Consider the following 26377-nt stretch of genomic DNA (forward strand, 5'->3'; position numbering starts at 1 on the left):
CACCAGCTGCATGCTGGAAGTACTGCTACAGGGTGGCAGGGCTGCGCAAAATCACACACACATATACATATATATACTGTATATATATATATATATATATATATATATATATATATATATATATGTATCCAATTTGCTCCAGCAGGGGAAAAAATTATTTCCTGATCCCCCAAGAGGCAATTGGATATTCCCTGGATCAACTTTACTTATAAATGTTAGTATCCAGTTATATTCTGTGTATCTAGGAAAGAATCCAGGCCTTTTTTTAAGGCAATCCACTGAGCTGGCCAGCACCAACTCTTGAGGGAGTCTATTCCACATTTTCACAGCTCTCACTGTGAAGAAACCTTTCCGTGTTTGGAGATTAAATTTCTTTTCCTCCAGATGTAAAGAGTGCCCCCTTGTCCTCTGTGATGACCTCAGGGTGAATAGCTCTACACCGAGTTCACTATATGAACCACTGATATATTTATACATGGAGATCATATCCCCCCTTATGTATTATACATGGAGATCATATCCCCCCTTATGTATTATACATGGAGATCATATCCCCCCTTAATCTTCTCTTCTCAAGAGAGAATAAATTCAGTTCCTCTAATCTTTCCTCATAGCTGAGCTCCTCCATGCCTCTTATCAGTTTGGTTCCCCTTCTCTGTACTTTCTCCAGTTCCCCAATGTTCTTTTCGTGAATTGGTGCCCAAAACTGAACTGCATATTCCAGATGAGGTATTACTAATGATTTGTACCGGGGTAATATGATATCTCTCTCTCTGGAGTCTATACCTCTTTTAATACAAGAGAGGATTTTGCTCACTTTAGAACCACTATTAAGCTTGTGATCTACCAGAACTCCCAGATCCTTCTCCACCATTGATTCCCCCAGGTGTAGCCCCCCCTAGTATGTATGATGCATGCATATTCTTAGCCCCCTAGTGCAGAACCTTACATTTTTCAACATTAAACCTCATTTGCCACATAGTTGCCCAATTAAACAGAATATTGAGGTCGGCTTATATATTGAAGACATCCTGTAAGGACGTTATTCCACTGCACAGCTTGGTGTCATCTGCAAAAACTGAAATTGGATGTTTAATCCCAGACCCTATATGGTTGCCCTCAAAGTGCTGGTTGTATCTGTAAGACTAGATGTCCAGAGCACCCCCCCCCATTACATCAAATGTCAAGAATCCTCCACCCTCCCAAACATCACCGTGTACCCCCTTTGGGGGCAGAGCTGGAATGGAGAAAGTGAAGGGTCTGGAGGAGAACCAGAGGAGGAGTGGAGTCGGTTATCAGAGACTGCTAAATGCTGAGACCAGGGGAGGCAAAGATGAGGGGGTCCTGCAGCTGCACTGAGATTTGTCAGAGGAGTTCTATTCTCCTCTCTACTGCTGAGACAAGGTGGGGGACAGAGACAAGGGAGTACCTGCAGGAGAGGTGCAAGGGCCACATGAAATTCTGCCCGCGGGCCTTGTGTTTGACACCTGTGCTCTAAAGCATCCAGTGATTCCAGTGTGCCCTGATGGGCGCTGTGACACCTGTGTCTCCACACATCCTCATGTATGCTTCTATATTTCCAGAACTGTCTCTCAGTGGATAGGGACCCCTGTCTGTGACAGCTAAAACTTTTGTGGTTTTGGCTTAAGTAGGAAAGGGTTATTTTTTGCTGTCTGTGTACCATTGGGGAAATGTCCCTTCACTTCCTGACCCAGATACACAACAAGAACTTTTAGGCAATCTCCCAAAGTAACGGGAAATCCCCCTCTTACGCAACTGTACCTGGAATATCTGTCCCCTTCACAAGACTTTTTTTTTTGTATAATCAATTTTATTAAGGTATATAAAAGAAGAGAAACAACAAAACTAAGTTTTAACATAGGAGAATTGTCAATCAATTCAGAACAAGATAAGCAATAAAAAGTCATACCACACATCCATGATGTTATTACCAAGGGTAATATAACCAGCAGTATAAGAATTGTATATATTATTAAATTAGCCAGCACTGAGGAGGCACTGATGGGCACTGATAGCCAGCACTGAGGAGGCATTGATAGCCAGCACTGAGGAGGCACTGATAGCCAGCATTGAGGAGGCACTGGTAGCCAGCACTGAGGAGGCACTGACAGCCAGCACTGATGGGCACTGATAGCCCGCACTGAGGAGGCACTGATCAAAGTGTAAACAGGAAATGCAGGTTATCGGCAGTCCTCTCCTCACACTGACAGCGCGTGAGGAGAGGAGAGCTGGTAAGCTGCATTCCTCAGAGGGGTCATCTACACTGATCATCAGTGCCATGATAATCCGTGTAGCCCCATCAGTGCTGGCTAATAGTTCCCACCAGTGCTGGCTAATAGTGCCCATCAATTATCAGTGCCCATCAGTGCTGGCTATCCGTGCCTCGTCAGTGCTGGCTATCCGTGCTGGCTATTATTGCTGGATAATAGTTCCCACCAGTGCTGGCTACCAGTGCCCATCAGTGCTAGCTATCAGCGCCCGCTATCAGTACCCATCAGTGCTGGCTGTTAGTGCCTCCTCAGTGCTGGCTACCAGTGCCCATCAGTGCTATCTATCAGCGCCCGCTATCATTACCCATCAGTGCTGGCTGTTAGTGCCTCCTCAGTGCTGGCTACCAGTGCCCATCAGTGCTAGCTATCAGTGCCGGCTATCAGTACCTCCTCAGTGCTGGCTATCAGCACTCATCAGTGATTCCTGTCTGTGCCCATCAGTACCACCTATCAGTGCCCACAGTGTTGCCTATCAGTGGCCATTAGTGCCGCATATCAGTGCAACCCCATCAGTGCATCCTCATTAGCGCACATCAGTGAAGGAGAAAAATTACTTATTTGCAAAACTTTATAACAGAAACCAAGAAAAACTTTTGGTCGTTTTCTGTTTGTTTAGCAAAAAATAAAAACCCCAACCCCAGTGGTGATTAAATACCACCCAAAGACAGCTGTAATTGTCTAAAAAAAATGATAAAAATGTCATATGGGTACATTGTTGCATGACTGTGCAATTGTCATTCAAAGTGCGACACTGCTGAATACTGAAAATCGACCTGGGCAGGATGGGGGTGAATGTGCCCTGTAGGCAAGTGGTTAAGGTGGAAGTTAAACTCATGTAGTGATTTATGTGCATTAAATTAAAGCCTCGGAACCTGTGCCATTAATATGTGTTCAGTTTCTGGTGGGATAAGGAGGCAATACGTTATATGTACATTTTCTATTTCAGCCATCCTGCTGTTAAGTTGCTGGAACTACAATTCCCACAATGCACTTCACGTCTAATTCCCAAACACTGATCTGTAATCCTCTATGGCTTTCCCTCCCACCAATCAAGTGTCAGGAGGCGTGTTCTAACCTTTCCTGACGTTCCCTGCTTCACTCCCTCAATGAACATTCATGGAACTTTATTGACAACGGACAGTCTGACAACAGAGGGGTAGCTGGCTTCTACTCAGGGGAGGTGAGTTACTTTTAGTAAATACTACTGGAATAGGGACATGGAGGGGGCTGGAGGTGTATGAGGGGAACATTACAGGACGGGGGGAGCAACACCTAGCTGGGGAGGGAGAGCGGCCTGGAATGCCCAGGGAGAGGGTTGTCATGGTGACAGTAGACACAGCCTGGGCTATGTATAGGCTGATCCTGATGACTGCTCCTATGGACGCATACACAGCAGTCTAATCCTCATCTACAGCACTGAGGAGATACATCATTGTGCAGAATGGCACTATGGATAGCAGGCTATGGGGGTCATTCACTAAATCTGGTGCAGCTCTGTATAGAAACCAATCAGCTTCCAGGTTTTATTGTCAAAGCTTTATTGAACAAGCTGAAGTAAGAAGCTGATTGGCTGCCATGCCCAGCTGCGCCAGATTCTGAGTGAACAAGTTTTAGCAAATCTCCCCCCCAACAAACATCTAAACTTACCCTTAAAAGAGAAATATGGGTTTAAAAGAGCCTCTCACATCCTCTGTAACTCCCTACCCCAGCATGTACGGTCAGCCCCTCACCCACCCTGTCTACCTTTAGGGAATCTTTGAAAACTCATTTATTCAGTGAAGCGTACCCCACTGTACTTGAGTCACCTCCATCAGATCATCCCCTGCAGCTATCACCTCTTGTACCCCTTCCTTAAGGCCCCATGTACACGGGACACTTCTGAACGATGGAAACTGACTGCTGGAAAACGTAGGTCAAAAAAAGTCAGTTTATACGCGTTTATGCACGTTTGCGTTTAGAAGCGTTTTTTAAAGATAAGCACAGGAGAACCTCCCAAATGCCCAGAATGCACTGAAAAGTGGTAAATTGTTAAATATTTCAGACTGTTTCAGAGAAATACAGAGAGTAGAAGCAGAGACAGCAGTATGTGTTGAGATAATTAGGTGTGAGTTGCTCATTAACATTTCTTTTGTTTCAAAGGGTGGGAAAGGTGTCTGGTGGAGGGAGTCAGTAAGGCCACCTGGCAGGGGGTCTTCATGAGGAATTTGAGGTGTGAATGGTCATTAACTTATCTTTTGTTTCCAAGGGTGGGAGAGGTCTGAGGTGTGAATTGGTCATTACAATGTGTGACAAGCTTGGTAGGAACATCCTGTGTTCAGTGTTTTGTCCATCTGAGTACCTTGAAAACATTTTGCATGCATTTTTCATGATGAAAAAAGGCTCTGGACAGCATCAGGAACTGGAAGAGAGAAAAAAAATTTCAGATGCAGACGCTTATAAACGCGATTTGACGCGTTTAGAAGCGTTTTGCGTTTGAAACACTGATAAAATCTGCTGCTGAACGCAAGTTTTCTGCTTTCAAAAAACAACTGTAAACTCAAATTCCTGTAAACAAAGACGTGTACATGGACACATAGGAAAACATTAGGGAGAGTTCAGGGGCTGCTAAAAAAAAAAACCGCTGAACAGCTCCTAAACATGAGTTTATCAGCTGCAGTGTACTTGAGCCCTTAGATTGTAAGCTCCAAGGAGCAGGGCCCTCCTATTCCTTCTGTATTGAACTGTATCATTACTGTATTGTCTCCCCTTATATTGTAAAGCGCTGAGCAAACTGTTGGCGCTATATAAATCCTGTATAATAATAATGAAGAAACATACATACTCACCTAGGTGGATGCTCCATCCCCGCCAGCTGTAAGACCAAAAACTGAATGATCACAGACCATTGATCGCTCAGTTCTTGGCCTACAGTCTGCAGAGAGCCGGTGACTGTCAGCCCCTCCAGCACTCCCTGGAGCTCTGGGCTGTGTGCTGAGAGGCTAAGCCAGCTGCCGATCAGGCTAGTTCTGGGCAGATCCCGACAATAAAGTCAGGCTATTTCCAGAGCCAGGCTTTAGCTTGCTGTTGGCTAAAAATGGGTCTCGGGAGTTCAGAATGAAGTGCATTTCTGTGATCCATAGGAGAAGCAGAGCCAAAATACCTTTGGCTCTACTTCTCCTTTTAACCTGGCCATAGATGGATCAGCAAGGACCAGCTGAATTTCGATCCATCAATGGCCATCGGAATGACGTTCCGACATAACAACTTCTGCTGAAGGGAACTGTTGGAAATGTTTTACTCGATCAGCAGCTGCAGTGCTGATCATTGTATTTTGACAATGGAGGGGTCCCCACTGTCAGAATGCAGTATGGTAGCACAGCAAAGTGGATTCCTCCACTTCCTGGATGGAGGAACCTCATCTATGTCCAACCTTGAGTTCCCATAACTTTGTAATATAGGGACAAACCTAAACAATCCATTAATTAATATAAAATCAGACAGGCCCTATATATTTGAGGGTAAATCTAAAGAAGATTGTACAATCAGATTGTATATGGAAGGGGATGTGCCTGGTTTGTGGCTGGGCTGCACTGAAGGAGCTGAGCCAGGCTTGGTTGCATCACTGCTGTTTGGTCGACCTCCATGAAATTCTCAATCTCATAGGAGTGGAAACCTGTGTAATCAACTACGCATTTGTCAGATTTCCCTGCTCCTGACTTGCAATGCTGGATTCCTTGCCTAGGCTGCAAAAAGCTTTACTTGTAGTAATTTATTTCACTGCACAAAGAAAACCCTTAAAAATTGACCTTGCAAAGTGACATGCTGCATCTGGTGACTGTGGTGGCAGGTTACAGTAACGCACTGCATTTGGTGGCTGCAGTGGCAGGCTAGAGTGGCACACTGCATCTGGTGGCAGGATACAGTGACAATCTACATCTGGTGGCAGGATACAGTGACACGCTGCATCTGGTGGCAAGATACAGTGACACGCTACATCTGGTGGCAGGATACAGTGACACGCTGCATCTGGTGGCAGGATACAGTGACACGCTGCATCTGGTGGCAGGATACAGTGACACACTGCATCTGGTGGCAGGATACAGTGACGTGCTACATCTGGTGGCAGGATACAGTGACACGCTGCATCTAGTGGCAGGATACAGTGACACGCTGCATCTGGTGGCAGGATACAGTGACAATCTACATCTGGTGGCAGGATACAGTGACACACTGCATCTGGTGGCAGGATACAGTGACACGCTGCATCTGGTAGCAGGATACAGTGACACGCTGCATCTGGTGGCAGGATACAGTGACACGCTGCATCTGGTGGCAGGATACAGTGACACGTTGCATCTGGTGGCAGGATACAGTGACACGTTGCATCTGGTGGCAGGATACAGTGACACGTTGCATCTGGTGGCAGGATACAGTGACACGCTGCATCTGGTGGCAGGATACAGTGACATGTTGCATCTGGTGGCAGGATACAGTGACACGTTGCATCTGGTGGCAGGCACCATATTACTGTCTAGTTGCAGGAAAACAAGCTCAGGTTTCCACTGATTCTGCATTGGGGTGAGATGAACTATCTCATTATATATTACAATATAACAATAGAAATAATGCTGTTTAATCATCATGCCACCGTATCAACTATGGTGTTGGGATGATTGAAGTGCTAACACCCCCTGACCATACCTCTTTCCAGTCCTTGGCAAATTTTCTCCTAATAGGGTTGAGCTAAGGTTCAGGCCAAATTTAGTTTGGTTCAGACCCCCCGGTAAACTATCACGTGACAGCAGGCTACCATCCTAATCAGCTACAGCTGTGGAGTTCCTAACCCGCAGCCACATGTAACAGGGATGCAGGTGACATCATTGATTTAAAGGAGAAGTACTGCTGAAGCTCTTTTGGCTGTACAGTCATGGGCAAAATTATTGGCACCCCTGCGTTTCTATCAGATAATGCACCACTTCGCCCAGTAAATTGTAATTACGATGTTTCGTCATTCTCAGGTTTGTTTCTTTTGTTTGTGTTGGTATGACACAATGAAGTGGAGAAACAAAAAGTCAAATCTGACACATTCCATGCAAAACCCCAAAAATGGACTGGACAAAATGACCCTCAATTTTAATATTTGGTAGCACGCACCTTGGAAAAAATAACTGAAATCAGTCGCTTCCTGTAACCATCAATGAGTTTCTTACACCTCTCTACTGGAATTTTTGGACAAATCTTCTTTCACCAACTGCTCCAGGTTTCTCAAATTGGAAACGTTCCTTCCTTTTCCCAACTGCTGTTCTGAGATCTCTCCACAGGTGCTCTATGCAATGGAGATCTGGACTCATTGCTAGCCAGATCAGTACTCTCAGTGCTTTGTCTGAAACCATTTCTGGGTGCTTTTTGACATGTGCTTTGGGTCATTGTCCAGCTGTAAGACCCATGACCTCTGACGGAGACCCAAATTTCTGACACTGGGCCCAACATTGCACCCCAGAATTCTTTGGTAGTCTTCAGATTTCATAATGCCATGCACACGGTCAAGACATCCAGTTCCTGAAGCAGCAAAGCAACCCCAAAACATCAGTGAACCTCCACCATGTTTGACTGTAGGGACTGTATTCTTTTCTTTAAAGGCCTCATTTCTTTGTAGAATGATGGGCGTTACCAAAAAACTGGAATTTTGTTTCGTCTGTCTACAGCACATTCTCCCAAAAGGATTTTGGCTTCCTCAGGTAAGTTTTGGCAAATTCCAGTCTGGTTTTTTTTATGTTTTATATGTCAGCAGTGGGGTCCTCCTGGGTCTCCTATCATAGCGTCCCTTTTCATTCGGATGGCGACGTATAGTGCGAGTTGACACAGTTGTACCCTGTGCCTGAAGGTCAGCTTGAATATGTCTGGAAGTTGATTGAGGTTCTTTAGCCATTATTCGAACACTCCTTTGTTGAAATCTTTGATTCATTTTTCTCTATCGTCCACATGCAGAGAGATTAGCTACAGTGCCATGGGCTGTACACTTTCTGACAATGTTGTGCGCAGTGGCCACAGTAATTTTATGATCTCTGGTGATGGACTTGTAACCTTGAGATTGTCCATGCTTTTCCACAATTTTTGCTCTCAAATCCTCAGACAGTTCTTTGCTGCTCTTTCTCTCCTCCATGCTCCATGTGGCACACAGACACACAACGGAAAGGTTGAGTAAATTTTTACAATTTTAACTGGTTGTTGGTGTGATTTCTGTATTGTCAGCATCTGGTAATTGATACAGGTGAGTTTAATTACAAATTACAGGAGCATTACAAACTTGGAATGCAATTATTTCATTCAATTTTGAGAAAGTGCCAATCATTTTGTTCAGTCTATTTTTGGAGTTTTGCATGGAATGTGTCAGATTTGGCTTTTTGTTTCTCCAATTTCTTTGTGTCATTCCAATACAAACAAAAGAAATAGACATGAGAATGCCTAAACAGTTGTAATGGCAACAATTTTCTGGACGAAGTGGTACATTATCTGACAAAAATGCAGGGGTGCCAATATTTTTGGCCATGACTGTACTTCTCCTGTGGATCACAGGAATGCAGTTCGTTCTGCACTCCTGTGACTTGTTTTCAGCTGACAGAGGTCTGAGGCTCGCTGTTGGCTGATGTCACTCAGTCGGTCCAGGCTGGGGACAAATCTGGACTTTAAAGTTGGGATTCATCCCAGAGTCTGGAGCAGCACCTGACTCCTCAGCCTCTCAGTGGTGTGTGTTTTTTTATATATATATATATATATATATATATATATATATATATATATATGAGTAGCTGTCTTTCCTGTCAAAGTATTGGTAATTGAGCCAGTCTTTTTAATCAGAGAACAGAGCCAGGACCACCCTGGAGATTACACTGCAGCTGACCAATATGGCTGGTCCAGGACCCACTGCAACCTGGACAAGAAAGGGATGGCAGGAAAACACAAAGGTCATCCCTCTGATTTCCCCTGTAAGCATGTTCAGGAAGGAAGACTGTAATCATCGTGCAATGCAATAAAATCCGGAATGACTTGAAGTGCTGCCCATTGCTCAGTCGGCTGGGCAGAAGCTGGTATCAGATTAATTTACTTACATTTTCTTTGTTGTATATAATATGATATGTAACAATTTTAATAAATTCAAAACTGAATTAATTAGTCTTTTTAAAATTAGTATTTTTTTGGATGCACTGGCTGCTTGGATCCCAGAAGGTTTTCAGTCCTAAACATACATTTTTTACCAATACTTCATATATAGGGCTTTATGTTTACACCCAGGGCACCATATTCTCTCTGGCCTTATGTCAGTGATTTACTGACTTGTCCAGGGAGCAGTATTGTTATTAGATTTAGTGGTTTTATCTCCTTACAGGCTAATCCTTACGTCTGCTGGGAGGATGGGACTCAGCAGATCACTGTTGTGTGCAACATAGATGTGTGTGGAAATAGTGGAAATGTGATTTGTGAGCAGCTGACACAATGTCCCTCCACTCTGAGATTCAAGGGGCACCATTTGGGAATTGGTGGCTTTGGCATGGAGATGGTTTTTGTTTACCATAAACCTGGTGTCATTGGCCCCCATACAGTAGTGAATTTTTTAGAAGGCTATATGGATAGTGCCTTCAGAAGAGGGAACCTGAAAACTAAGCTCACAGCAGAACTGTGACTGTTTAGGTCAGTGGTTCTCAACCTGTGGGTCGCGACCCCTTTGGGGGTCGAAGGACCCTTTCACAGGGGTCGCCTAAGACCATCGGAAAACACATATATCCGATGTGTAAAGAACAGCTACAGTGTAGAAAGCAGCTACTGTGTAGAAAGCAGCAGTATTGAAGGTAAAACGATACTTCGTGAATTATAATTACTAGGTAAATAATTTTATGGTTGGGGGTCACCACAACATGAGGGACTGTATTAAAGGGTCGCGGCATTAGGAAGGTTGAGAACCACTGGTTTAGGTAGTACTGAGGGTGAAGGAGGTCTTCTTACTAGGATCTAGATAAATATGTTTCTCATGAAAGATGAAGCCATGCGACGTGGGAAATCACATTGTTTTCAGTGGTGCCTGTCCACATCAATTCAACTTAGCTGAACAATAAAGTTAATTTTACCCTTTTTGAAGTGGCTTGCAACTCAGAACCTTTGCTCCGTGAGCTTTCACATCCAGGGTGAGCCATTGAGTCCCATATATACATATATTTGATTAAATACTTAGTATTGGATATATAATAAACTTGTTTGGTAATTATATAATTGTCCTTTGATATACCTTTAGTCTGCCTTGGCGGTTGAAATTCCTTAAAAAAATCTTCCCTGAAGAAGCCCGTGAGGGCGAAACATGTAAGGAGTAACTACAATTACCTAACCAAGTTTGAATCTCAGTTTTACCCTTAGTACTGAAATTGTTTTTATGTTCTTTATTTTTTCCTTTCTTGTGTTTTCTACAAAAATAAAAATTATATAACTTTTTAATATATTTGGTATTCATGTTCATGCACCCTGAAAGTTTCATCTTCTCTATTGAATATTTGCAATTTTAAGGGATGTGGTGCAATAATCACATCCGGTCTCCCGCTCGCCACTTCACTGTTATTACTAAAACTGGTGCACACATAATGTGGTGCAGCTGTGCATAGTAACCAATCAGTGTCCAGGTTTTAGGGCCAGTTCGCACTACATGTGTTTCGGTTGCTTTTTTTCTTTATCCAAAACGCACAGGAAGTAGGTTATATGGTTGTCAATATCATAGTTCACATCAGTGCTTGCAGTTCCAGTTGCAGAATAAAAAGTACAACATGCTGCATTTTTTCTGCACAGTACTGCACTGGAACGTGGTAAAATGCATCAAAAATGCACCAAAACGCACCAAAAACGCACTGGAACGCACATGTCCTTATTTAAATTGAAGAGGGGGTAGGGGAAAAGGACCTGGAATGCATCAAAAACGCACATGCGGAAATGCATCTGGACTGCGTTTTCTATAGTGTGACCCGGCCCTTAGGCCCCTTTCACACGGGACGGATTCTGCCAAGAGTCTGCTTGCTGTATTTATGTACTGCACCCCGCTGAGCAGGCAGATGACTGGTTCATGTCCTCTCCTCTTGTACAAATCAAACACAGGCAGTCAGATGTAAACAGACCGTCTGTTTACACCTGACTGCCATTCGATCCTATCCATCCAGATGCAGGGGAATGGATCCCCATCTGTTTCTTTTTAGCGGATTGGGCTGAATGTAGGCAGGTGTAAACGGACACGTGCATTTACACCTGCCACTCCATAGAGGAGAATAGAGGGTCCGATCAAGTCCACCTGAAAAACGGATAGATGGACCCAATCAGACCGCTAGTGTGAAAGGGACATTATTGTCAAAGCTTAATTGAACAAGCTTAAGTTAACCCTTTGAGGACCATAAGATTACCGTCATCAATTGGAACGCCAAAAGTTTTTTTTAAAGTTCGTACACTTCAGTTGCTGTAACTAAGCCATTTCATGAAATAACTGGCAAAAAGCTAGATCCATTTATTGATAAGAACTAATATTTTGACTCAAACAAAAAAAAAAGTATTTTAAGTTCTTAATCAGATGATACAGGCAATTAAAAATATGGGACAAATACGTCCCTTGGACCTCAAAGGGTTAAAAGCTTCTTGGTTACTATGCACAGCTGCACCAGATGCTGTGTGCACCGGTTTTGGTAGATCTATCCCCGTAAAGTTTTACTCCTCATGCACACGGGACATTTTGATAACGCTGGTAACATTAGCTGTGTAAAGTCACGTTAAAAATGTGAGTTTTTAGCGTTTTTGCATTAGTGTTTAGTGGAGTTTTCCTGTGTTTTTGTTTTTTAGTGTTTTTTTTTTCCCCCCAAAAAAAAAAATTTGAGGGGGTCAAAAAATGTCCAAAAACGTCGGTTTGTGGCGGTTTGCCACGTTTTTCAGCGTTCCAGTGTTTTTACAGCTAAAAAACTCCTCTAGAAACCCACTAGTCCTGGGTTTTTTTTCCAGCCAAAGAACGTCCCTGCCAAAAAAAGTTGATTACAGTCTATGTGTAGATAAACACATAGGATAACATGCTGGGGAGTTTACTAGCTGTAGAAAAAGTCAAAAGCCAAAAACAGCTGCTGTAAAAACATCCAGTGTGCATGAGGACTAACCCTAGGATCACATCTGTGCAGGTGGTGCCGCTGCGGATCCGCTCGAAAATCTGTACACCCGCACAGAGAAATACGGACCTGTGGGCAGGTGCCATTAGTTCTAATGGCACGCCGCCCACACTGGAAAACGCAACCGTACTGGGAACCGAGGTTCCTGTGTGGGCTGTGTTTTCCAAAGAAGTGCAGGGACTTCTTTCCCTGCATGTCTTGGGCATGGGAGTCCATTCAAAATGAATGGGCTCTGGTGCCCACGCAAAACGCGGCCCGCACAGCCACATATACAGTATGTGACCCAGGGGTTATGGATAATCTGCATTTCCTTATGTATAAAGAGATGACTTCTGAAAACAAATGTAATATAAGACATGTAATATAAACTATTGTAATAGAGACTATTGTGTTCCAGCAAATCAGGATCCGCTGTACAAGGAACTAAATTGTCTTGTGTTACCATTAAGCTTGTTCAAACACATTATGTGGTGTGCAATAAGACATTCATTTTTCATGAATTTTGCTTTAGGTAGCACAATGGCTGTCCTTGTGTGTTCCTGGTATTATTCAAATACATGCTTTAGATTAATGTCAGGGATCCGGGTGTGACCAGAAATGTGTGGACTGACACAGAGAAGTAGTAGGCTTCAGGAACACAGGCGTAGTCAGGGCTGGAGAGGTGGAATGGTCAGGCGGGCCGTAAGGTACTGTCAGGCACCGCCCGGCGGGATCTCTAGTGACCCACAGAACAGGATTCCCCAGGGCGCGGAGTCTAAGCCCCAGTCTGCCTTTTCACCAGAGCCCCTGATGGTGAGGTTGGACTTGGCGCAGGACTGAGACTAGGTCGAGGCCCCTGAGTGCACCCAACTGTGGCAGAGGGGTCCACCGAGGGTATGTACCGGGGGAAAGCCTGATGTGAAGGGGCTGGCAGGTTTGGACAGTAGTAACTGGATCCGTGCAGGATAGATGGATCGTCTGGGTAGCATCAGGCGGCCAGGTCAGCAACGTGCGGGCAGTGAGGTACCGGATGAGCAGGCAGAGAATAGTCAGGGTCACAAGCCGGGTTCAGTAACTCACGGGCAGCGTGGTACAGAGAATCAGGCAGAAGGATGGTCAGGCAAGCCAGGGGTTCAACAGGAGACGGTCAGCAGAGGTCAGGATGAAAGCAGGGTCAGCAACTAGGCAGATAGGCAGGAACACAGGATACCAGGTACAGGGGCTCATGGGAAACATACACCAAGGCACTGACTGCAGGTCTGGCCATTCCTTAAATATACCTCCTGCAATCAGCCCCAGGTGTTGGCTGATTGCAGGAGTGAGCTTCTGGCTGCTGAGAGCACCCGCTGGTCAGCCGTGGTACTGCAGCCCACACGGCAGGTGAGTCCCACCACCAGTGCTGAGTCCATTCCTGACAATTATATTACTTGAAAATCTGTACAGTATTAACAGCTGAGCTCTAGGAAGATATTATAAATACCAATTAATGCAATTTTGTATTCTTGAAATAAAAAAATGCATCAAATGTCAGTAGTGAGCAGATGGATGACCTCTTCAGTGTGCTGCTTATTCTTCATTGTCTAATCAGCTGGTTGGGGATGTGTCCAAATCCTGCTGCAGGTGCAGTGTAGGTGTCAGACCTCCACTGTCTTATAGGAGTGGCTGAATCACAAGATTGGCTGAAGAGAATTATAAATCCTTTGGCAGGTAAAACAGATCCCTTTTATGTATTTCCCCTCAGATTTTAGATGTTTACATTTACTTCTTTTTTTAATAATTTACCGTTGTTCTTTGTGTGTCTGCAGGGATTCATCATGCTTGTCCCAATATTTACCTTGAAATTAAATCACAAAATCAATCCTCGAATGGTGGCAGTGGGAAAATATGATGGCGTTCACCCATGTCTGACTGCAGCTACACAGGCTGGAAAGGTATGTGTTTATGTTTAGTAGGCAAACCCAATCTTAGCAATAAAGAAGGAAAGTGAGAATCGCCTGCTGTGGGGGTTTGATATCTGGAAGTGTTTCCCCAAGTAAAGCTAGACATACTGTATTTATTTAAGCATTTGCCTACCGGGCATTTTTACCCTTTTCCTGCCCAGGCTAATTTTCAGCTTTCATCGCTGTCACACATTGAATGACAATTGCGTGTTCATGGAACACTGTACCCATATAAATTGTTTTAATTTTTTTTCACACAAATAGAGCTTTCTTTTGGTGGTATTTAGTCACCACTGTTTTTTTTATTTTTTACACTATAAATGAAAAAAGAGCAAACATTAAAAAAAAAAAAAACTTTCTTTGTTTCTATTTTAAAATTTTGCAAACAGGTAATTTTTCTCCTTCACTGATGTGCGTTGATGAGGCAGCACTGATGGGCACTAATGAGACAGCACTGATGCGCACTGATAGTCCTCACTGATGAGGTGGCACTGGTGGGCATTGATGAGGAGACACTAATGATGCTGCAATGATGGGCACTAATAGGTATCACTGAAGGGCACTGACTGGCAGCACTGATGGGCACAGATTAGTAGCACTGCTGGGCAGCACTGTTGGGAACTGATGAGCAGCACTGATGGGCACTTTTGGGGCTGCACTGATAATCAGTGCCTTGATTATCAGTGTAGATGTCTGCTTTGACAGTTACTGCTTACCGGCAGTACTTTCCTCACGCCGTGGCAGTATGAGGAAAGTATTGCTGAAAACCGGTAAGTGTATTTACATAGTGGTCAGCTCTGATTGGACACAGCTGATCACAAGGTAAATGGACGCTATGATTGGCCTTTTACCATGTCACGTGATCAGCTTTGTCCAAAGGACACAACAATCACAGACAGCACTAGGTGCGCGCTGCTGGGGGCACATTCGGGGAGGATGTCATATGATGCCCTCTCAGAACTGGACAACCGTGCTGTAGCCATCATTCGGCTATAGCACGGTAGTAAAGTGGTTAAGCAGACCAAAGATCATTCAATGTTCTTTTCTGCAACCACAGGTTGAAGGGAAAAAAAATTGCTCAATTCTCCAATTAACACTATCTGTGTTGGTGGGGGAATCCCTCCTATGGAACTATTGCGTTCTGTCGGCGGGGAGCCTTTCTGGCTGGCAAAACACAATGATTACAGTGATTGAATCCAAAAAATCTGACAGGCTGGTTGTACTGAAGTTGATCGATGGATTATCTTCAGTACAACCAGTCTGCTCATAGATGGATGGAATCATGGCTGGTCCCTGCTGAACTGGCTGAGATTCGATCCATCTATGTCTGGCTTTAGATCTCTAAACACAAAAATACAAAGCCAGCAGGGGAAACTCCATCTATCTGATAGGCTGCATTCATATTTGGCCAATGATTTTCCACTTGACTCCTTTTAATTTTTCACTTGACTTTTGTCGAGCTGAGTAGTGCTGATGGGGACAACCATGCCTTAAATTTTGGTTGCTTCACCAGAAATCTGCTGAAATTTGAGCCGTGAATGTCCAGATTAAACTGCTTGAAGCACATGGGGCAGTTTGGCATTCTTAGTCTACGAAGAAAAGTGAAAATACCAACCTCAGGAACAGGAGTCAAGCTCAGGCCCATCCCCTGCTGTATCCCGTGCCTAAATTTTGTCCCATCACAATGACACCCCCCCACTGACCAATAGGGTAGGGAGCAGGCCAAACCTTGACTTTAATTCTTACAGTTGACATTTGTATAACAGAGCATCCTAGATATCAGGGCCACAGATTTACCCTCCCGTTTACAACCTCAGCATTTCAGCACCCGGGCACTAACAGGGAGGGGAGAAGCCTTGCAGTGTGATGAGCAACGACTGGGTAGGGGAGTGTCAGGCTCTTTTAACACTCAGCAGAAGCACATCTGCTAAGCGAGTAACTTAGAGGCAGGCCCCAATGAGAAAAAAAAGCAAAACTTTATTCCTTCAGGTTACCCTCACACATGGAGGCACTTGTGTGCTCAGTATTATTGCCTGCTAAGCAGCCAAATCAAGCACTGGTGTCCACTCCATTAGGCCCCATTCACACCTCGGCATTTTGAAATTGCATCAGAATCCCTGCAATTCTGCCTGCAATCTCAAAACGCACTACAATCACAAAACGCATGTTCAGGTGTCATTATTTTCAACGGCATCTAAAACACGGTGTGGTTTTGCCACAATTGTCACACGATTTACAGCTCGGCAATCGCGGCACATCACTTGAAGCTTGTCACCCAAAAGTAGCAGGAACTTCTTTTGGGTGACAAGCTTCACACAATGCAATTCGCTGTGTGACAATTTCTGCAAAACCACAGCATGTTTTAGATGCCATTGAAAATAATGGCACCTGAACCTGCATTTTGCGATTGCAGGCAGAGGTGCAGCAGTTTTTGCATTGAAGTCAATGGGAGGCATTTTTGCATTGAAGTCTTTCTTTACACGGTTAGATACCTGAGGCTTAGAATGGGGCTGGGAGTAAGTTTAGCGCAAAAAAAAAACATGAACAGATTCCTCCATCCAAACAAATGAGGTGGATGGAGAAATTACCTCTGCCAGGACATTGTATTCTGACAGCGGGACTCTCTGCTGCCAGAATCCACTGATAGGCGGCTGTAGCCGATTGGTTGCAGCCGCTGATTGACAAAAGTTTCCAGCTTGCTTGTTTGACAGAAGTTGGTAGGGAAAGCCGCATACGGATCAAAATTTGGCTGGCCCCTGCTGAACCATCCGAATTTTTACCCATCTATGGCCAACGTAAGTCTTCAGTCTAAGACAGTCTTTGTCTTACAGTATGTAATATTTCAGGCAAAGTTACCTTTTAAAATGAAGTATTTTATAGATCCAAAGTTTCCATTTTATAAGTATCTTTTTCATGAGTAGCATGTTTGTATGTTGTTTTTTTTTATGTCTGTGTGTATTTTTGTAATAATTATCTATTTTCAGGTTTTCATACATAACCCTCATGCCAGGAATCAGCGGGCTTCCTCAAATCGCTTAGTTCAGAGCATTCAGGACACAGATATTTCTCTACTAAACATCAACCAGAGTGTCAGCTGCTTGACTGCTGGATTGCTGGACCCTCATCAAAGCTGTGATTCCCTTATAGTGGGAACCCAAACCAATCTCCTGGCCTATGATGTCCACAACAACTCTGACCTGTTCTACAAAGAGGTGACTGATAATAATTCTTCTAAATGAGAGGCTGTGTAGGTGGAGGACATTGAGGTTGATTTACTAAAGGCAAATAGATTGTGCAGTTTCTCCAGAGCAGTAAATGAGGCGAGGCCTCACTGTATAAAGAGTACCCAATCACATGGGCAGCAAAGTGGCTAAATGGTTAGCATGTCCGCCTGGCAGTACTAGGGTCGTTGGTTTGAATCCCAACCACGGAACCACCTGCCTGGAGTTTGCATGTTCTCCCTGTGCCTCAGTGGGTTTCCTCTGGGTACTCCTGTTTCCTCCCACACTCCAAAGACATGCTGGTAGATTAATTGGCTCCTGTCTAAATTGGCCCTAGTATGTGTATGTGAGTTGGGGACCTTAGATTGTATGCTCCTTGAGGGTTAGGGACTGATGTGAATGTACAATATATATGTAAAAAGCGCTGCGTAAATTGACGGCGCTATGTAAGTACCTGAAATAAATAAATAAATAAAAACATGCAAAGAAAAGTTTAAAAAACAACATTTTTGTTTGCACATGATTGGATGATGGAAGTCAGCAGAGCTTCCCCTCATTTACTAAGCTCTGTAGCAAATTTACAGTTGCAGAGTGTAGCTGAAATTGCAAAGTCCACAGTCTTTTTGCCTTTAGTAAACCAACCCCATTGTCTCTACATTTCTGTTACTACATAATGAATACAATATTTTGGGTAGACCCTACTAAATAGCATGACACATTAGAGACAGCTGTGCCTTGTGCCTAATTAATTATATAAACCTTTCCAGTGTTCGTGAAATTTTACAGAACATAAAAAAACCCCAAAACAAAGTCCAAAGAATTTTTCTTCAATTTCTGATTTAAATTCGCCGTGTGATTCCAATAATTGCCGTGTACCTCAAAAACAAAGAAAAACTTAATGGTGTATTATCCTCAGTAAGTAAATGGACAATAATAAATTCATAAATAATAAATCAAACCAGACATTTCAAATTATTAATAATAATAATAATAATAATAATAATAATAATAATATTATTATATTAATCATTTGAAATTTCTGGTTTGATTTATTATTTATTGAGGTTTTTTTTATGTTCTGTAAAATTTCACGGACACTTGAAAGGTTTATATAATTATTTTGGACTTTCAAGGGTGAAAGTGGGACTTTTTATTGTCATTTACACAGGGAGTTTATTTGATATTATTGTTGTACTTTATAGAGTGTATAATTATAGGATACCGATTCATATTTCACAAATTGTGCCTTGTGCCTAGCAAAGCAATGCATGATCCTGATAGGACTCTAAAAAAGGGGAAGAGGAGAATTCTTTTTCGTACCCATTTGAGGCTTTTAAAGATGCTGCATGTCCTATTATCTTCCTTCAACAGCTGCTGCAACCTTCTCATGGTATAGGGAGGTGTACATACAATTTATCGATCCCCAAAGTCCTTGCTACATTTTTTTGGTGTGTCTATGAAGGTTTTTGATTATGCAGGCCATGAGATAGTTAGTAGCTAGCTCAATATATTCTTCTATTGTTGAATCCCAGCTTGATTAGTATTCAAAACATCCAAAATATTTGTGAATGCACCCCCTCAAATTAGAACCTCACTAATCGAAGGGAAGAACCCTTTTTGTACACAGATTGAGCAGTATATAAATGAGGAGCTGAGTGATGATAAAAACAGGTGCATACCACTCAGGTTTGTGCTGTCCTCCACCCAAAGGAATGGCTTTACTCACCTACAGGGAGAGAACTCTATTACAAGATGTCAGAATGACTATCAAATAGAAAAGTCTATCTCTGCAAGTGAGCACCATATTTTGTTTGGGTGGAGAATAGCACAAAAGCACTGAATAAGTTTTATCTTTACTGATGTGGACACTGATGGAAATATAAACCTGACAAAGTTCTATATCACCTTCACTCTGTCCAAAACAGAAGAAAAGTTATCTCCTAGATTGTAAGCTCCAAGGATCAGGCCCTCCTAATCCTCTTGTATTGAACTGTATTGTTGCTGTATTGTCTCCCGTTATATTGTAAAGCGCTGAGCAAACTGTTGGCGCTATATAAATCCTGTATAATAATAATTTCTGGACTTTCATGTTAGCTTTGTAGCTCCAGCATTGCGACCTTCTTCTTCCTGCACAGACAGCTAAGTAGGCCTTCTGCACTTCCTTTAGGTATGACTATGACTGGTAGAATGTGCTGCAACAAGAACATTTTAGGAATACTTTTCCACTCAACCATCTTGCCGTGTACCTCAAAAACAAAGAAAAACTTAATGGTGTATTATCCTCAATAAGTAAATGGACAATAATAAATTCATAAATAATAAATCAAACCAGACATTTCAAATTATTAATAATATTATAATATTAATCATTTGAAATTTCTGGTTTGATTTATTATTTATTGTGGTTTTTTTTATGTTCTGTAAAATTTCACGGACACTTGAAAGGTTTATATAATTATTTTGGACTTTCAAGGGTGAAAGTGGGACTTTTTATTGTCATTTACACAGGGAGTATAAATGACAAGATTCATATATTTGTCCAAATAATTTATTCTGGACCCAAAAATAAAAAAAATGTATAATTAAATTTACCGGTAATTAAAATAAAATATAGTTATACACTGCAGTAATTTTCCCTTTGTGCCCTGTGTTTACTTAAAGCTGAATCTGTTGCTTGTGTTCTAAAAGTAACCTGTGGCTCTCACTATGATATCAGTAATAAGTCTTTTTGTTTTTTTGTTTTTTTTAGATTGCAGATGGAGCTAATGCAGTAGTGCTAGGAAGTCTGGGAGACGTCAGTTGTCCCCTTGCCATCATTGGTGGAAACTGTGCCTTGCAAGGATTCGACTGCAAAGGAAATGACATGTTTTGGACTGTAAGTGCGTACAACACATTTGCAAAAATAATTTGGTCTAGTGTACATAAACATTTACCTCTTCTAGAAATTTCTGTACAAATTGCATAATCATTGATTAAAGCTTATACAGAAAATGTCAATTAATACTCAGCTGTTGTTTTTTTTTCTTTATTAAATGCAACTAGCATAAGTACATACGCCTCCGGTAAGCATCAGCATTTAGACTGAAAGATATGCTCACAGGGAGCATGCTAACAGGAGAAAGGAGCAGTGGAATGACTGATTACTGCCCTGCTGCTCTTGCAGTCTCCAGTCACGTGCTGGGGTTGAGGTGATGGAACTGTGTTTCTTAAAGTGGAACTAAGCCCTGCTGTAATTGCTAAAAGTTTTAATTTTATGGCAAAATAAATATTTAAAGTCTATTTTGCTATAAAAACCTTTGTCATGTGCTTCTAGCAATTTTGTTTGTTTTTTTCCCCTGTACATTACACACTGTGTGTGCTGTAGTGTATATCCTGGCTTATTTGTAGCCTGCTGAGAATAAAAGCGGGTGCCAGGAACGATGCAACTCCTATGCCAATGTACTGGAGTTACTTCATCAGTGGCCATCCAATGACTGAAGAGGAGTATCGTGGGACCCGCAAGTAGTGGCAAGGGACTTGACAGTAGTATTGCAAGGTGCACTGACTGGAGCCTGAACATGTCAGTGCTGGAAATGACACACCTGAAGGCAAGTATTCTGTAGAAGGACTTCTATCTTCTCATCTTTTTCCACTGCTATTTATTCCTGGGCTCTCCATTGCATCCATTGGGTTTCCAGGCCTGAAGCTGCACCAAACTGGAGGGTGCTGGGAGTCTGATCCCAACTAACGCTTTGGGATTGTTAAAATATGTCTCTTAAACCAAACTGTTTTGGATGTATTTATGCTTGCAGAAGATTATATAGAGTGCACTAAAGTTGACCTTATTGTTTTCTAACGCCCAATACATTATTATTTTAGGTTACAGGCGATAATGTACGCTCATTAGCATTGTGTGATTTTGATGGCGATGGAAAGAAAGAGGTAAGAGTTTTATACTGCATGCACACTACATTTTTAGAAATATGTCTCTGGCCATTTGATCATCAAATAATGTTTTTATCGCACATGCACATTCAACACTCATACATTGTCATCATCACTGATAAATAATCTTATGTCATGAGGGACGCAGGTCTTTGCTTGTTGAACAAAACCTACAAAGTGTGACAAGACTTTCATAAAACAGTTTGAAGGACATTTATCAAGCAAACAGGCTGCCTACCAGTTAACAAATAGTATGCAATAGTTTTCTGTGTATTTGTGACCACTGAGCTTTCAATCCTGGGCAGCCAGGTGCAGCAGATTTTCACTTTTCTGCAACAGATTTACCACTGGAGATCATATTTTCACTCCAAACAGGCACGTTTAGGAAGTAGCCAGGAGAAGGTTTTTTTCACCCGCTACCTTAGAGCGGCTAAAGAGGAATGGGTGAATCAAGCTGCCTAAGTATGATAAATCTGTCTCAGATCAGCTACAAATCTGCCTTACAGCTCCTTTTTAGCATTTCCTGGCTGTGCAAAAGAATTGATGAATGTCCCTGTCACATCCAACAAAATCTAAGGAACAGTAATTAGTTTGTTATTTTAGGATTGTTCTCTGTCTGAGCATTCAGAAGTGCTAGTGTACAACACAGTACAGATTTAGGCAGGCCATAGATAATGCAATTTTCTTTTCTGCAACCATGGGTTGCAGAAAAGAAAACTGCTCAATTCCCCCATCAACACAGTCAGTTGGTGTTGATGGGGGAATCCCTCCTGCGGAGCTATTATGTTCTCCCAGCAGGGGGCATACCAGGAGAACACAGTCATTATTGCTAGTGGCTATAGCCCCTGGCAATAATCGCATGTAAAGATCTGACATGCTGGTTGTACCTAAGTTGATCAATAGACTGACTTAGGTACAATCAGCCTTCCCATAGATATCTCAAATCTTGTCAAGTCCCTGTTGAAATGCCAGTTGTCTGGCTGTCTTGTCATTCCTTGGACTATAATAGCAAGCATTTGGGTGAATGTTATGGGAATTTTCATTTTCATTTGATCGTGTTTCTGGACTACCTGCTCTGTCCCTTTCTCTCAAGGCCAATACTGTGTCATACTCCACCCATCAGTTTTCTATAAAACAGAATGGGAACTTGAGGGAGGAAAGAGACTTTAACCAATTCAATACTGGGCAATTTTACACCTTGCTGCCCAGGCCAGTTTTCAGGTTTCAGCGCTCTCACACTTTGAATGACAATTGCGCAGTCATACAACATTGTACCCAAACTAAAATTTTATCATTTTCTTCACACAACTAGAGCTTTCTTTTGGTGGTATTTAATCACCGCTGGGGTTTTTATTTTTTGCTAAATTAACAAAAAAAGACCACAAATTTTGAAAAAAAAAAGTTTTTGTTTGTTTCTGTTGTAAAAGTTTGCAAATAAATAATTGTTCTTCATAAATTTAGGCCGAGATGTATTCTGCTACATGTCTTTGGTGAAAATAACCCAAATTAGGATGTATTATTTAGTTTGTAGGAAAGTTTTATAGAGTTCACAAACTATGGTATAGATCTGAATATTGATCAATCCTGAAGTACTGACGGCCAATCTAATTTCTTGAGGTCCAAGAATGTCAGAACAGTACAGATATCCCCCAAATGACCCCTTTTTGCACAGTAGATAGTCCGACGTACTTCATAAGAGGCATGGCGAGTTTTTTAAAGTTGTATTTTTTTGTCATAATTTTTCGGAAAATGAAAAAATGAAAAAAATTAGTTTCACAATTTTTTTTCACATATTGTCACCAGTGCAGTACAGCGTCATCATATAACTGGCATGGCGGTGATCAGGGACACTGACTGGTGACAGTATGAAAAAAATATATATATATATTTTTTTATTTCTTTATTTTTTATTAAAATTTTTTTTCTTTTTTTTAAGATTTTTTTTTTCATATTTCACTATGACCAAAGTAGTACAATGTTACCATAGTAACATTGTACTACTTTGGGGAAGTGATCAGTATTTTTTTTTTTTTTTTTTTACACAATTTGCTTATAGCAAAGAATTACTTTGCTATAAGCAAGCATTTACCTGAATGACATCGATTCATTCAGGGTTTTTTTTTTTTGTTTTTTTTGTGCTTAGCTGTGATTTGGCCACAGATAATCACATGACATGTGCATGTGATTAGCTGTGACCATTCACAGCTAGACACTAGTATACAATGGATGGCATGAATGAAGCCATCCATTGTATACAACTGTCATGTGACCTGCTGTGATTGGTCACAGCAGGTCACATGGTACCGGCAACGGGGCCGATACTCAGATCTGTCATCAACCGTGTCTGAGGTACACGGCCGGTGACCGATCGTGCCGCTGCGCCGCTCTGCAGGAGCGCAATCTGGCGCTCCTGCAGATGCATATGGGTGGACGCCATAGATGCATATGGGTGGGCGCTCCTGCAGATGCATATGGGTGGACGCCATATGGCGTCCACCCGGCACGCTGATGACATTTGCCGCCCGCCATTCGGCCATAAGGTGGGCGGCAAATGGTTAAAAATGGTGGGAAGAAAGTCAGCTGGAAAACTACATCAATTTCCCCACTGTGCTCTCCGTCGTAGGTCGCACGTGCACCATGCTTTTCCCATCACTGAATCTTCATCTTTTTATTATTTTGATGGCTTTTAGGTGATGAAAGATGAATTCTTATTGGTTGTGCCTAACCTATAATTTCACTTTACTTTGTCAGATATATCTGTTTGTGTTAAATGTCTTTGTGAATACTGATTTCAGAGAGTACACAATGTTCCCTGTGCTTTTGTTTTCCATCCCATATTGGGAGATTTGCATAATTCTTGTAGCACATTATTATTTACATTAGTATTTTTACAAACTCCTAGTTCTAGTTTCCAAATCTACATTCTACTTGCATGCAAGTACTCATACTAATATTTTGAAATTACAAATTTCAGCTTCTTGTTGGATCTGAAGACTTTGATATAAGAGTCTTTAAAGAAGATGAGATTGTTGCTGAGATGACAGAGACAGAGGTAAGATTCATTAGCTGTGACTTCTATATGCAGCTGTAATGTCTGTATGCAAGTCATATCATGCTTGGCTGCTGAGAGAGGCAAAGATGAAAGTGTTACCAAGAAACATGTTCATGTATGTTAATTAGTATGATGAAAACATAGTGTGGAGACAGTGTTAATACTTTTAAGATTAGAACATTTCTCCAACTTTTGCAGTCTCTGTGTCTGCGGAACAGAGTATACACACAAGAAATTAAAATAATAACTAATTGAACAGATGTCAGAACATGTTAAAGGCTTTGCAGGAAAAATTACCTGCTTTTTCTTGATATCCTCTTAAAGTGTTCTAAAGGCAGAAGGTTTTTTACCTTACTACATTCTATGCAGTAAGATAAAAAACCTGGGTGCAGCTCCCCCCTCAGCCCCCCTTATACTTACTGGAGCACGATCTCGATCCAGCGATGTGAATGAGTGCTGTGGCTCTCCCAGATCTCTTTCTCCTCATTGGTGCACACAGCAGCGGGAGCCATTGACTGCTGCTGCTGTCAGTCACATCCAGTGAGCCAATGTGGAGAGAGCAGAGGGCAGGGCTGAGTTGCGCTCTGTGTGCATGGACAATGTTCATTCACTGAAGCGTGACACGGGAGTGAGCCTACTCAAGTGCCACCATAGCAAGAGGCTTGCTATTGGAGGCACTCAGCAGAGGGAGGAGCCTGGACTGCTGGCGAAGGACCCAAAAAAAAGATCAGAGGTGCTCTGTACAAAGGCATTGCACAGAGAAGGTAAATATAACATGTTTGTTATTTTAAAAAAATAAATACAACCTTTAGAATCACTTTAAGGTGATTCTAAGGCCAGCTAATTCCTACTCTATCCACCTTCTCCATCAGCTCATCCCTCACCTTTTTAGTATCAATCACCCCTCCCTTTTAGACTGTAAGCTTCCACGAGTAGGGCTCTCCAACTGCTTTGTCTCCGTTTTATTTTGTAAAGCGCTGTGCAAACTATTGGCGCTAAATACATCTTGTATAATAATATTATGTTATAATCAAATTAATATGGAACGTTGGATATCTTTAAATCAATATGTTTTAAAAAATATATATTTGAAGACAAATATATACTCAGAGGTAAAAAACATACAAGTGTTTCACACAGAAACCCAAAAAAAACTCAACTCCTGCTCAGGATGAATATCCTGTCCCCACCCCTAATGCAATTATTAATATTCTCTAAAAAGCCTGCTGTCACACTGCTCCCTTTTTCTTCTGCTTTTGCGTAAAAGAAAAAAAAACACAAGCAAAATGTGTGATCATATATTCCTACGGAACTCTTCACACTGATCTGTTGTGAGTCAGGTGCGTTTTTCAAAGTCCTGCTTGCTGCATTTTTTTTGCACCAAATACACTCCAAGGAGCAGGGCCCTCCCATCCCTCTTGTATTGAACTGTATTGTTGCTGTATTGTCTCCCGTTAAATTGTAAAGCGCTGAGCAAACTGTTGGCGCTATATAAATCCTGTATAATAATAATAATAATACACACCTCCCCATTGAAATCAATGGAAAATGCTGCATTTTTGGGGCAGTCTTTGAGTCACATGTCATGTAAAAACACACCGCAAAACGCAGTAAAAATACGTGTTTTTGCCATGCATCAGTCAGAAAGTAGCCTAATTTGTATATTTAAAGAGCTCAATTCAGAATCATGGACGTGAACAAAATGTTTCTATGCTCTGAATGTTCTCTTTGTTTTAATAAAATAAAAATGATCTCTGTGTAAGTTGGAACATAAACAACATATCTAGTGATTTTTTTTTTCTCTATGCTCATTTTG

At 42.0% G+C, this 26377-nt stretch overlaps 1 protein-coding gene across 1 annotated transcript in view; it reads left to right on the forward strand.

The window, feature by feature from the left end:
• Positions 1 to 3324: 3324 nt before the first annotated feature.
• The window catches only part of BBS2 (Bardet-Biedl syndrome 2), a 75683-nt gene continuing 52630 nt past the window's right edge, over positions 3325 to 26377 (forward strand). Inside the window, exons 1-6 of the mRNA XM_089661435.1 lie at positions 3325 to 3471; positions 14230 to 14355; positions 17349 to 17576; positions 20335 to 20460; positions 21444 to 21506; positions 24484 to 24561. Of these exons, the coding sequence (XP_089517561.1) occupies positions 14239 to 14355; positions 17349 to 17576; positions 20335 to 20460; positions 21444 to 21506; positions 24484 to 24561 (612 nt within the window). The 5' untranslated portion in view covers positions 3325 to 3471; positions 14230 to 14238. The remainder of the gene's footprint in view (positions 3472 to 14229; positions 14356 to 17348; positions 17577 to 20334; positions 20461 to 21443; positions 21507 to 24483; positions 24562 to 26377) is intronic.

This window comes from Staurois parvus, unplaced genomic scaffold (genome assembly GCF_062004578.1).
Source record: "Staurois parvus isolate SC_StPar_1 unplaced genomic scaffold, SC_StPar_1.0 ptg001336l, whole genome shotgun sequence".
NCBI classification, from domain to species: domain Eukaryota; kingdom Metazoa; phylum Chordata; class Amphibia; order Anura; family Ranidae; genus Staurois; species Staurois parvus.